Source organism: Nuphar pumila, chromosome 8 (assembly GCF_984573655.1).
Source record: "Nuphar pumila chromosome 8, dmNupPumi1.hap1.1, whole genome shotgun sequence".
In the NCBI taxonomy this organism is placed as follows: domain Eukaryota; kingdom Viridiplantae; phylum Streptophyta; class Magnoliopsida; order Nymphaeales; family Nymphaeaceae; genus Nuphar; species Nuphar pumila.
In genome coordinates, this window is record NC_143256.1 from 54,727,809 (window position 1) to 54,742,759 (window position 14,951).

General features: G+C 36.6%; 1 protein-coding gene across 3 annotated transcripts in view; it reads right to left on the reverse strand.

The window, feature by feature from the left end:
• The window catches only part of LOC149829939 (putative pre-mRNA-splicing factor ATP-dependent RNA helicase DEAH4), a 149,889-nt gene that overhangs the window by 46,254 nt on the left and 88,684 nt on the right, over positions 1-14,951 (reverse strand). For all 3 annotated transcript variants that reach the window (XM_090016178.1, XM_090016177.1, XM_090016179.1), the window contains one exon: positions 4,335-4,458. In XM_090016178.1, coding sequence (XP_089872304.1) covers positions 4,335-4,458 — 124 coding nt within the window. The remainder of the gene's footprint in view (positions 1-4,334; positions 4,459-14,951) is intronic.

Sequence of the window (14,951 nt, forward strand, 5' to 3'; positions counted from 1 at the left end):
CTTAGTTGTCAAAGGCGGTGCCTAGGCGAGCTAGGTGCAGCCCCATCCCATAGGCTTATGGGTCGGGGCAGTAGGGCCCTTTTTTGCCCGCCTAGGCTGTGCTCACATAGATGCCAAGGGCATTTACATTCCTTTCTTAATTATTTGACTTTTTTGACCAGGTTAGGACTTGTCCAAACCTGGTCAACATAATAAAGTTGTTGCCCTTTAGGGCAAATATAAGAAGGCTCTCTCTCTCTCTCTCTCTCTCTCTCTCTCTCTCTCTCTCTCTCTCTCTCTCTCTCTCTCTCTCAGCAGCCAGTGAGAAGAAGAAGAAACCCGTTAGCACGAGGTACGCAAATTTTTTTCCTTTCTTCCTTTACTTTTATCTCTCTCTCTTCATTTTCTCCACCATCCCTTCTTATTCTCTTTTTTTCCCTTTTTTCCACTCTCTTCTCTTTTTTCTCTGTTTTCCTTTTTTTCTTCTTTTCCCTTCCCGTTTCCTTTTCTTTTTTTTCCTGATGTTTTTTCTCCTCCTCCTATGAGCTCTATGTTAAAATGTAATCTCGTGTGTGTGTGTATATATATATATATAGAGAGAGAGAGAGAGAGATACACTTACATATATACCATGTATATATATGTAGATATATCTCTCTATATATATAAATATATATAGTATTTCTTGTAAAACCCGACGGGTATTTTCATCCTTTTTTTATTTTGCGCATATTCCAATAGGAATATGTTGTACTTTTATTTTTATTTTATTTTCTTTATTTCTTTATTTCTTTATTTCTTTATTTCTTTATTTCTTTTTTCTTTTTGTTCAAACCTTGGGGGGCCCAATATAGTCGTTGGGCCCCTCCAACGGTCACATTTGTGACCGTTGGAGGGGCTCCAACAACTATGTTGGAGGCCCCTCCAAGGCCTCCTTTGGTTCTTTATAAATAGGGGTATTTCCCCTTGTTGAATGTATGCTTGAGAGCTCAAGCTCCTTCCTTTTTTCGAATATAGAGATTCTTTACATGCCATTGTGCATATTTGTGCTATTTTATGCCTTTGGGCATATTTGTTCAAGTGTTATTTGAGTGCCTTTATGCACATCTCTTGTAAGGTATTAGTGCTTGTATGCGTATTGTCTCTTCGTAGACATTTTCACACTCTAGCCCTCCACTCTTCATTTTTTTCCTTCTTCTTTTTCCTTTTTTCCAATTTCAATTTCTGTTCTCCAGTAATATATATAGTTTGTATTTGGACCGGTGTATATATTATATATATAATTCTATAATATACAACCAGTGTTTTCACAGATATATATTATATAATTCATATATAATCTAATTGTGGGATTGAGTTATATAATCAGTTGATTAGTTAAATAATGTCTCTTAATTATATATGTTATATATTTAATTAATCAAAAAATTAATGTATTGTATGACAAATATGATGTGTTTCTCCAAATGCCCTAAAATTTAGGGAATCCTCCCGCTATCCAAAACCACAAATAGGAAACATTTTAGGACCTTTTAACCCCTCACACAAGCAAAACTCACGGGTGGAACAATATATCGCGCGAACTTCGTGAGGTTCGCTTGTGTGAAGGGTAAAAAGATACTAAAAAGTTTCCTATTTACAGTTTGAACAGCGGAAGGATTTCGAAAATTTTATAGCACTTGGGGAAACACGTCATATTTATCATACAGTATGGTCATTTTTCATTAATTAATTATATAAACTTGTGTGTATTTGTGTGGAAAATAGATATACAAACAGTTTAGGACATTATATTTTGCTATCATGCCTGTCATGTTGTCTATTTTTTTAACCTGTTACACACACATGTAGGTGCGGGTAAACACACATCGATATTCGTTCATATATATATATATAGTCACATGTATCGTTAAAGGTAATTTCTCAGTGAGGGTATTTCTGAAAGAGATTTTCAAAAGTTGATAAATCTTGGGAATATCTCAAAATATATAAAAAAAAAATTAAATAAAAATTCTAAAAAATAAGTAAAAATACCGAAAATAAAAAAAAATGAAAGAAACAGTCCCTTCTTCCCTTTTTCTCATCCATTTCTTTCGTCCTTCCTTCCTTTCTTTCCCTTTCCTTTCCTTCTTCGCCTCCCTCGATTCCTTTCTTCTCTTCCTGCTTCCCTTCTTTTCCTTTCCTTCCTTCCCTTCTTCCTTTCTTCTCTTCCTTCTTTTCCTTTCCTTCTTTCTTTTTCTTTCCTTTCTTCTCTTCCTTCTTTCCTTTCTTCTCTGCCTTCTTTCCTTTCCTCCCTTTCTTCCCTTTCTTCTTTTTCTTTCCTTCTTTCCTTTCATTCCTTCCTTCCCTTTCTGTAGCAATATTTATCGCGATAAATATAATTTACCGATATGTTGAAAATATCACGAGAAATACTGATATTTTAAGGTAGCCGATATTAAAGGAAATATCTCACAATATTTTCAAAATATATCCAGAAGACAAAATATTGTGATATTACCGTGACAACATCACAATATTTTTTGAAAAAAAAAACTCTTATATTTTAAGTTTGCATTTCCTATTTTTTTGTTTATTTTATATTTTTAAAACCTATAAAAGTAGTTTCTTTACATGTTTGAAAGAAAAATAATGCAAAACTTATTGTTTTCTTATCATTTTCGTTAATATTTATATTTTTTTCAAATTCTAAACTCCAGAGATTTTTCAACTTTTGAAAATCCCTCCGAGAAATACCCTCACGGAGATAATACCTTGAATGACATAGGTGACTATTATATATATATATAGCAAGTAACGAGAAAAATAGGAGAAAGAAATACCTTATGAAGTCAAGAAAAAAAAAAGCAGAAAAGTACAATGTTCCAATTAAATCGGTCCTTTGTGGGATGGACAAGCATGGTCAGTTCATAGTTACCGGAAGAGACACCTTAAGGGAAAGCGCACTTCCAAAGTCGGAAGCACCACGCTTTCCCCAAAAAAGGAGAAGTCGTTGGGAAACTCGCTTCCCATTTGAGGGAAGCGCCCGTTTTCCAGTCGCTTCTTAAATTGTTCGTCTCTCACTTCACCCTCATCTTTTTGTATTTGTTTATGTTAATATTCATTATTTTCCACTTCGCACTCGCTTTTCCCTAGTTTCTCACTCGCTTTCCTCTCGTTTCACCCTTGTTTCCTTCACCATTTCCTTTTTCTCTTGTCACAAGCTTCCAAAATGAATTTGGATCCATGCTTCATACTACTTTTAACACTCACTTTCCCACTTCCACTCCATGCATCGCCACCTGCACCATTTCGCATCCAGGTAACTATGGGTCAACTTGGTCCTTTTTGTTGTCACACAGACATGGGTATGGGACAAGATATGGTCACAATTGGTAGGATGCAAGAGTTTTGCAAAACTAGGACAAGGGGGCACAACCAGACATTGTATATATTCAAAATTCTTAATCTAAAGCAGTAAAACATGAATATCATCTTAAGTGCATAGTCTTCAACAACAATTCGAAATCACTACAAGTAAAAACATCAAACAATAAAACTAAGCTAAAAAATGACATATAATGCAATCGATGACAAACTTTAAAAAAAAAGAAAAGAAAACAAGTGAACAGAAAATAAACAGTCAAGATCATAAAAAGAAATAGATAATATTATAAGAAGACAATATTGACGGTGTTTGATACTGGTTTGACTACATCCGATGAAGTGTCATGGTGTGTCAACCATGTCCACACATGATATGCATGTTAAGTGTCAATATGACAGCTTTTTTTTATGGGCATCTTATCATTCCACTTTTCCATTTTGGTATAGAACACGATAACTTTCAAAGCAGTAGCAGTGTGAAAATAAAGACATCTGATCATAATAAGTTGCAGTCAAATACTAAAACCGTCCAATGCATGGTACCGGCGCCAAATTTCAAAGGTCATATGATCTATTAATGTTCAGATGCAATCAAAAGAAGCAAATATTTTGCTAAGTCCTGATTTGGTTACTGGATTTGGTAGATCTGGATTGGATCCAAGATCGAGATCTGGATCGGAATCTGATTGTCGTGTGACCTGTCATATTCTTTTTTTGTTCTTTCCTGTATTACCCTTCTGTATTGTGTATAGTACATGCATTAAGGCTGGGTAACTTTTGTAATTGTTCAACATGTAACAGTTTCAATATATAAAGAGGTTATTCACACGATATCCCACTTTGGGAATCATGCAGCAAAGACCCCTCTAAGGTCTGTTCTTTATTCTCTCTTGATCGCTTTGGACATTGAGGATACCAAAAAATATTACCACAGACCAAATGAGTGATACAGTCAAATGAGAAAGAACCATTGTAGTAAACTCAAAAACCTGGAAGTGTGAACCCAAATATTCTCTGAAGATAGCATAGCAGCAACTGTTAATGCTTGGGACAAACATCCTAGCTCATTCGCAGCAATCAAAGTCCTTGAAAGTGATGGTTCCAATGGCAGTTCTATATAAATATATGACAAGAAAGGAGTTGGTAAATAAGAAATAATAGAACTAGGAACACTAGAGTATAATAGTAATCAAAGCATATGATGGTGATGGTGATGGTGATGGTGATGATAATATTACGGTTAATATCAATACTAAGAATAATACAACTAGTAACAGTATAGCAATGACAGCCATATAATGGTGATAGCAATAATAGTACTGAACTAATGATGAAGACAACGATGATAATCAGTTTTGTAAGTATCGTACCATATCGTATGATATGTATCGTTACTATTACCACTTTTGATACGATACACTCGTAGTGTGTATCTATGTATCATACAATATAGACTTGTATCATACCATATTATACGATACAGGGTGTATAGCATGATACACCTTCAGCGCACTTTAAAAAGGGCCGAATCTTATTTTTCACTTTTTGGGTTTTGAAGATATCTTGAGGGCCGATTTACTCATTTGTGTAGAAAACATTAGAGGGGAAACCATGCACCCTAGGAGCCGTGAAAGCGATTTGAGGGTCCATATGTGCAGAAGAAAGAGGGCTTTTGCGGTTTGCTCAAGGGTGCATTTCCACCATTTTTTCACTCAAAGAAGTGGGTTAAGGTAAAAGATCCCCAAGCGATTTGGGGGTCGATCTGTGCATAAGAAAGAGGGCTATTGCGGTTTGCTCAATTAAGAGCGCATTTTCACCATTTTTTCACTCAAAGAAGTGGGTTAAGGTAAAAGATCCCTATTTTTTTGCTTCTTATTGAGTTTTTTTGGAGGAAGATGACATCAAATGACCCTGCATGGCAATGGGGCACTCAAGTAACGAGTTGGAAGCGATTGAAAATCAAGTGAAAATTTTGCCATAATATTTTTTCAGGTGGTATCTCTCAGTTGAAGCATCATTTTGCTGGAATATATTATAATGTTGCCCTATGCAAGTCAAAGAATTTGCCAAAGACCATGAAATGGCAAGGCCACTAGTTGCTTACCACTTTGAGAGAGAAAAAAAAAGGAGATGAATGAAGCGAAAATGAGGTATGTGCACCTATGGGATAATGTTTATGATGTAAATGATGACCTCCTCACTTCCGATCCAACAACCCTTAGCATAGCATCAGAAGTAGAAAGCTTTGCACCAAAGAGCAAAGGTATAGTTAGTGCTAGCAGTAGCTATGAGAGTAGAAAGAGAAGAGGAGGAAGTTCCTCTAGAGGAGGTAGAGTTGGAGGCTCTATTAGGAATTTTTTTTCTCCTGTCCCTAAGTTGCAGCCCGACATTCACACTACTATGGGCCCAAAACATTTAGTCGAGCAAGCAAATGTCGTAGTTGGGAGATGGTTTTATCATGTAAGCATTCTTTTTAATGCAAAAAATTTATTTCATTTTCAAGTAATGGCAGATATCATAATCGGTATCAAACCTTCATATAAAATACCTTCATATCATGATTTGAAATGAAAAATTCTAGATATTAATATGAATGAAGTGAAGAAATATTGTAATGAGATAAGGCAATCATGGAAGGAAATTGAGTATAGCATCCTAGCAGATAGGTGGACTGACAGAAAGACAAGGACCTTGATAAATTTTCTTGTCTATTATCCAAAAGGAATTATATTTTTGAAATCTATAGATTTATCTAATACGCCCAAGAGGCAAATGTATTGCACAAGGTGTTTAATGAGGTTGTGGATGAGGTGAAGCCTGAAAATATAATTCAATTTATCACTGATAATGCAAAAAATTATAGGGCAGCAGGTAAAGAATTGGCAGAAAATTATGGAACATTCTTTTGGATCCCTTGTGCTGCCCACTGCATAGCCCTCGTGTTAGAGGCTATGTCACATAGATTCGGGTGCGGATGTGGGTACGAGTGCGGATGCGGCGATGAGGCACTTTAAAAAAACTTGGGTGCGGGAGTACGGGGGTGGTATATATATATATATATATATATATATATATAATTTTAAACAGTTTTAAGTTAACACTATGTTTATGTGTATGCATTTATGTATTTATATATATAATAAGACAAAAATGGACTTGATTAGGGTTAACTGAATCTACTTTTGGATAGAAATGGACCTTAGTGTAGTTGACTTCACACAACATAAAGGAAGTTGTGTCCAAATGTTGCACCCGCCTGGGTGTGACGCGGGTGCGGTGCCCTGATAGAAGAGTCTGTGTTACATAGGTTAGAGGATATCGGCAGCATGGACAAGATAAAACAAACAGTTGAATGCTACCAAGGTAGAACTCTACGTCACCCTTACTCTTTAATTTAAAGTATTTGTTTTTAAAACTTTAAATTCATTTTAGTTTTAAATTGGCATGGATGGATTATGTATCCGAATTGGATCCATGATCCAAATCCATATCCAATCCAATTGGATCTTAACCCGGACCGAGTTCTAGTCAATATGGATCCTAGAGTGGGTCCAGATCCATATTAACATAGGTCCAACGGAGTGGGTCTAGTCAGATCCAAACCGAAAAATATCCAAAAATAAAGGCCCGCCATTTTAGAAAAATGCATTTTTTGAGCAAACCATTACCCGATTTCGATAAAACAGATCTCCTACGAGATCTACGTTCCGAGACGGATCTAACGATGGTCTTAGCTCAATTTCGCTTTCGAATTTCACCTGAATTTAACTCAATTTTTTCTTAAATTTAAAGGTTAAAAACAAATATTTATGCAGATTTTTCTTAATATATTTAGATCTTATCAATGGGCTCTGGACCAAGTCGAGACCTAGGTGGACATCATCTCATATTTAATTATTTCCATAATTTTCATATTAAATATAAATATTTAATTTAAAATTATATTTTTAGGCTTAAAAATTATGAGATATTACAGAGACTGTCTTGGACCTCGGGATTTGGCCTGCTTTGAGTATCCACGAATCAAGATGAAATTTAATTGTGTGCATTAAGTAGGAACATCCACGCAAAAGCAATGCTTTATAATTGAACTTAAAAAGTCATTCATATATATTACATTGGTTCATGCATACATAAATGTTTAATTTAGCATGAGATTGTTGATTATTTTTAATTGAACTGCTTATATTATAAGTTTGTTCTGAATATGTGATGTTTGTAGAGCCCTCTTAAACTTATGTTTGATTTGGTTTATGCTAATTAACTTACTGTTAGATTTTCAGAGGATCTCGTACGAGAACTTCAGTTCTTACCTCATTTTTAGAAACCTTTTTAAGGTACTAAGGCTCAGTGATGGGATCGACTTGTTGGAGGAATCAAGTGTTATTTTTTTATGGACCGAATTCTGATGGTTTTTAGGAGTTGGTGGTTTATGAGGAACTTGTTGAACCCTAAATTGAGACTCTTCTATTAAATTCAATTTGATTTAAATTCATGGTTTGATTTATTCTATGTGTGGGATATGTGTTGGGTTGTCTGCAATATTTTAAAATTATTTATTCATTAAAAAGAATTCTATATTTTTTCAGGGTCAGTTTGGGGTCATTACAGTTGTTGGCACTCTTCTGCTTATCGCACCCTCTATAGTCCCAACCAAGAATAGCACATAAAGGCATGTTCATCTTTCAATTCCTCTACTGTAATATCACATATTTTTTCATGATTTTTAATTTTAAAAAATATGATTTTTTTAAAATAAAATATTTAATTAAATTGATAAAAATCATGAAAATATATTAAAATATAGGTGAAGTCAGTTGGGTCTGGACGTGGCCTAGAGCCCACTAACAAGACCTAGATGAGCCAATTATAATTTGATAAATTTTTTGTTTTTAACCTTTAAATTCGAGCGAAATTCAAGCAAAAATCAAGTATGTAGACCGTTAGATGCGCCTCATAGTTCTAACCATGTGGTGTCTTGTTTTTATGAAATCGGGTTATGGTTTGCCTGAAAAACGCATTTTTCAAAAAATGGCCCACCTCTATTTTTGCCGTTTTCTGGATTTGATCGGACAGAATCCACTCTGTTTGATCCAAGTTAATATAAATTTAGACCCAGTCCAGGACGCATATTAACAAGGATCTGGTCCAAGTATGATCCATATGGATTTGGATCTTGGATCCAGATCTGGATTTGAAATCCATACACGGTCAATTTAAAACTTCAAAATCAATTTAAAATTTAAATTGGATAAGGTAGAGTTCGACCTGGGGTAGAACTCTACCCCATAGAGACTTCTAGAGGGGGGCGACACCATCTGAAATATTATATAAATTATTGAATAAAATAATTAATTAATTAAAAAAGGATATTATCTAGAAGAGGTGGAGTTCTATATTGAGTAGAACTCTACACACTAAAGCCTTATCTAGAGGGGACGTCACCTTCTAGATAAAAATTAAAATAGAAAAAAATAAAAAGATAAAACAAAATATTAAAGAATATTATAAAAAGGGGTTGGTCTCCCCTCTCTCTAGAAAGTCATGTTCTAGAGAGAGGGAGAGAGAGAGAGAGAGCTAGAAAAAAAAAAGAGGAAACCCAAAATTGTGTGAGAGAGAGAGAGGAAAGAAAAGAAAAGAAAGAAAGAGAGAAAAGAGAAAGGAAGAAAAGAAGAAGAAAGAGAAGAAGAAAATCTAGCTTTTCCATACATCCATCATTTTTCTCCGGTTTTTTTCAATGCTACAACTAAGGGGATTTCATGATAAATGCCCTCCACACACTAGCGGAGACTGTGACGACGCAGACGGCGTAGGCGACGCAGGCGATGCAGACGGCGTAGGCGGCACATATACCTAGGTGTGCCCATCCCACCAAGGTTGCTCTGAATCCCAATGGTGTTACTTATGAGCGATTCCTGAAGTTGGACCTGCCAACTTTTTCAAGAAAGGTCGACCCAAAGGCAGCCGAGAGCTGGGTCGAGGAGACCGAGCAGGCGTTTCATGTTCTACCTATCCCTGAGGACAGGAAGACCGCCTTTGGCACGTACCGTCTAAAGGGTGATGCCAAGAAGTGGTGGGACACCCTGCGAAGGGTGAAGTAGGCTGGAGTGGACGTGATTCCTTGAGAGGTTTTCAGGAAAGAGTTTTTAGGCATGTACTTTCCCTCCTACGCACGGGAAAGGATGCATCAGAAGTTCCTTGAGCTGACTCAGGGGAGTACGAGTTTGGTGGACTATACCACTAAATTTAGGAGTCTAGAGCGGTATTGTTCGAACTTATTCCTTAATGATAAGGCGAGGGCAACCAAGTACGTTCGCGGGCTGAAGGACGGACTTTGAGTCCAAGTGAGGACAAGTCGACCGACTTCATTGAGTGACACGATAGAGTCTGTGACCGTCCTGAACGAGGAGTGGGAGCATTCTAGGGATGGGTCGCAAAAGAGAGGCGGCGGTGGAGATAGCTCTGCGAGTGGCAAGGCGCAGGAGGATAAGAGGCAGCGGACCTAGCAGCGACAGCAGCAAAGGAAGGCATCATTTGTGTGCAACAGGTGCAACAAGAGCCATCCTCTGGGCTTTTGCATGACGTTCAAGGGAGTATGCTAGCAGTACCAGCAGCCTGATCACATTGCTACTTATTGTCCGAGCAAGTCGACGGCTCAAGGAGGACAGCAGCAGCAGGATCAGCGAAGGACCAACGGGAGAGTTTATGCCGTTATGGCTACTACGCAGGGTGATCAGACTGATCTGATCGAAGGTATCTTTTTAGTTGCAGATTATTATGCTTGTGTGATGTTTGATTCTGGCACTACCCACACATATTCGATACGTTCTAATTTCGTAGACGAAATTCTTTTAAGGGGCTAGGGATGTAATATCGCGTATTTTCACACTTAGTTAAATTTGAGATTTTTGAAAAATTGGCTAAGTATAGAAGAAAAATCGGTAGATTCTCGATTTTAGGTCGATCCTTTTGAGTTTGGGCTTGGCCCAAGTCTCATTGTTAAGAACTAAAGGAGCCACTCAAAACGTGAGAAAAAGTTTTATTTTTGCCCTTTAAATTCAAGCAAAATTCGGGTTATTTTTGGGCAAATTTTGAAAGTGAAATTCAGGCTAAATATCGTTGGATGCGTCTCAAAATTCTGAGTGTAACGATATTTTATTTTCCGTTATTCAGGTTACGATTCACCCAAAATCGCATTTTTTCAAAAAAAGAGCAGTTTGTCGGTTCGAATCCGGATTTAGATCGGATCGGATAGATTTGATCCAAATTAATATGGATCCAAATTAAAAGAGAGGAAGAGGAAGGAGGGAGCTTCTTCTCCAATCATCCGTCGTTTCCACCATTATTTCCTTGTTTCTTTTCGATCTTTGTGTAAGGTACGGGTCTTTCTCTTGAATCGGATGAGAAAAAGAGCATGGATTTGTATTCCATGCACTATTTTAGCAGAAATCTTTAGAAAAAGATTAAATCTGAATACTTACTCTAATATGGGTTTGATGTTTCTCGTTTTCGAAGTTTATATTGAGAAATATATATATATTGATGCTTGTATTTGTGGATCCCTAAATCGGGACAGATTTGCGTGTTTATGACATTCGCAAATCTGGTTCAGGTTTAGTGCATGCATAATTTTGGTAACGGGGTGCAATAATAAGTAGTTACATGTATTTTTGTAATTTGCTTTGTTGATAGATGCATGCCTAATCTCAAAATCTGTAAAATCGTGTTTGCTTGTGAATCATGCATAACAGAATAGATATATGCATACTCATGCCTACTTGATATATGAATATGTGCAAGCATGTAAAAACTGAGTGGAATCATATGCATAATTGGGCAATGAAATTCCATATGCATACAGCCTAAGTTGAACATGCATATGCATGAATTATTGAATCTATATATGTGCGTTTTTGCATGTTATATTTATATATTTTGTTTATTTTCCTTTTCAAACAAAAAAAAAACAGCCGAATGGGTACTTAATTGCTACCTTGGGGCCAGCTGGCAGCCCAGCCGAACTGGGTTCGGCTGGCCTGTCAGGCCTTGGCCACTCGTATTAGCGTAGCCATGTGTTGGCTGGGCATGATAAAAGAAAAAAAAAAGAAGCAATTTTTTTGTGGTTTGGGCTGGCTGGACTGCCAGGTGGTGCACAGGCCCAGCCTGGGTTGTGTAGTACCCTGCCAGGCCCAGCCGAGCCAGTCGGAGTCAAACCCCAGCCGACTGGGTCGGCTGGGTGCTGGACTGTTTTATACACACAAAAAAAAAAAGGGGGGGGGGGGGGGGGGGGGGGGGGCTTAAAAGAGTTTCTTTTAGCAGACTTGTGGGCAATCTGGCCAGACCGGGACAGCACCTAAACAGGTGCTGACAGACCTGGTTACCAGGCCTGTCGGGCCTTATAGGCCCAACCGAGCAGGTGGGTGCAGTTAATTCTTTTTCAAAAAAAAAAAAGTGTTAGCAAATAATGAAACACAAGGGGTTTTACTGATTTAAAAACCCAGAAATCTTCCACATATGCTGAACCTAATGGTTATGTTGATTCACGTTTGCTACATATTCACATTTTGATATAGTTCATGCTTCGAGTCCGGTTGTTGTGTTCATATTTATGTATAGTTGATGTTCATGCTTGAGTATGACAAATAATCAACATTTTGCACATTAAATGCATTGATTTGAGCTTAAAAGAAAATTCAGTCGGATGCACTAGATTTACAGATTTTGCCACTATAAATGTTTAGGCTATATGCATGCACAAATGGAATGGAATCATGTTTACTTAACGGATGAACGTTGCAAAAATGGAATGGAATCATGTTTACTTAACGGATGAACGTTGTTTATACATGCAGCCTGAATTTGTATATGCATATGCATGCATCATCGAACCTAAATATGGGTGCCTTTGCATGTAAAGGAACGAAATCTCTGCATTGCAGTATATCATGCTTAATCAAAGTGTTAATGCACCATTGTTCTTATGTGCACGTGCATGCATGAAATAGATATGTTTTGCATGTAAGTGATTGCATGAATGCCCACATGTTTTAAGTGAAGTGATTAATGAATGAAAGCATGCACTTGGTATGGTGGTGAGAACTTATGCAGATGAATATTATTGTTTCTTGCACATCTTTTTATTGGCATAAATGAATGTGCATTGAGAAGCATTTAAAAGGAATGAATGCATATTGGCATGTGATTCATGATTTTTGCATATGAATGCATCGATGATCAAAATAGATCATCATGGGCAGCGTGAGCCTTGAGCTTGAGTTGCTTTTTGTTTTAGTTGTTCTATGCATTGCAAAAAAATCAATTGTGATATTATTGTTCTTATTGCTCTAATCTATGTTGTAACGCGCTGTGGTCCCGTGAAGAGCTTCGCATGTTAATTTGCAAGCTTGTGTTATTAATTCTGGATGTTGATTTGCAAGCTTGTGTTATTAATTCTGCATGTTGAATTGCAAATTAAAAGAGATGAATTAATAAGAAGATAAAAAAAATTAAAGAACATTGTAATCTACGTTTCCTTAATGTCCTTTGTATAATATGAGAATTTTGGACATTGCGGTTTTAGAGAACCGTGAGGATACTAAAACTCTGTGTGCATTGTTGTTGCCCCTGAACCCGATATTGAGGTTCTTCTCTTAGTCACGGTTTTAGGAAAAATCTGTCACTTTGCCTGGGGGTGATGTGTAGATACAGCTGGTGTTTTGATATACCAAGAAAGTGGCACTTGTGAATTTGGATGTCCCTGGTGTCCCGACATTAGATTTAGATGTCTAATGTTCCGAAGGCTGTTTCGGTCAAGGGCTAAGTTTAGAACCGAGTAATAAAATACAACTTGTGTGCTAAGTTACCCTGGGAACCCTACTTGACTTCAAGAATTATTACTCGTTTGGAGTATTCGCGGGCAATGGTAATTAAAAAGAGGAACTTAAATTGTGTGCATTTAATAGGGACATGCATATGAAAAAAAAAACTCTGATAAAAGATAATAATTTGTTTATGAGGTTTGTTCCGTAGTGCTTAATTTGTTGTCTCTGATGCTTATTAAATTGTTTTCTATTGCATGAATAATTGAGTTATGAATTTGTCGTAATTGCATCCCTCTAAAATATTTCATGAATCTTATTTATGTTCTTTTTACTTATTTATTTCATTAGAGGGATTCGTACATAGGATTCTTTGGATTCTAACACCCCTACTTTTGTGTTTTTCACAACCTCAGAGGCCCAGTAAGGCAACTTGCTTTTGAGAGGAGTCGCGAGGGGACCACACGATGGATTGACAGATTCTTTTAGATAACGTGGATCTTCTTTTTGCTTTATTTATATTTTATTTTGCTTATATCGCAGACTCTATGCATTTTAATAAATAAAGTTTAGTTTGCTTTGAAAAATGAGTATAAGAACCCTTATGGTTGTGGATGTGTTGTAACTTTAAAGGCCTCATGTCTTTGGGAATGTTTCCGCACTTGAAAAAAAATGTTGTCACTTGGCCATGGGTACGAGTTGAGGCCGTTACAGTGTAAATGGGTTTTTAAAATTAAAATAAAAAGTGATGGGTCTCTCGAAAGATATAAAGCAAGGTTAGTTGCAAAAGGATACTCTCAAGAATATAGTGTAGATTACGATGAGACCTTTGCCCCAGTTGCTCGTATGACTACAGTTAGGACTCTAATAGCAGTAGCATCTATCAAAAAATGGCTTATATATCATCTAGATGTTAAGAATGTATTCTTAAATGAAAACTTAGAGGAAGTATACATGGATCCCCCTCCTGGTCTGACTATTGAAAATGGCATGGTTCTTCGCCTTCAAAAGGCTCTATATGGGCTTAGATAAGCCCCCAAAGCATGGTATGATCGATTTAGTGGTACTATGTTAAAGCTTTGATTTAAATCTTGTTTCAATGACACTGCTCTTTTTGTTAGATCTACAGGTACCTCATTGATTATTCTTCTCTTGTACGTCGATGATATGATCATCACTAGGAATGATCAAAAGGAAATTGAAGATATTAAAATCTTGCTTAAAAAATCGTTTTATATGACCGACCTTGGTTTTTTGAGATATTTTTTAGGAATTGAAGTAGCCTATTTGCCAAGAGGATACATTTTATCTCAAATCAAGTTTGCAACTGATATTGTTGAACGTTCGAGAATCACTAACACAAAATTTGATGATACTCCTGAAGTGATAAATGCCAAAATGAGAGCTGAATATGAAGTGTTATTAGATGATACAACTCCTTATAGACAACTTATTGGATCATTAATGTACATGTCTATTACAAGGCTATATATTGCACATGTCGTACACATTGCGAGTCAATTTCAACAAGCGTCGACGACGGTTCACATGAGTGCAGTATTAAGAATAGTTCGATACATTAAGAAAACCATATCTAAAGGGTTATTCTTATCATCTTCCTCATCCTTAAATCTTATTGCTTATACTAATTCTGACTGGGGAGGAGATCCCAATAATCATCACTCAACTACAGGCTTTTGTGTGTTTTTAGGTGATTCCTTCGTCTCTTGGTGCTGCAAAAAACAACAAAAGGTGTCTTTATCCTCTACGGAAGCCGAGTACAGGGTA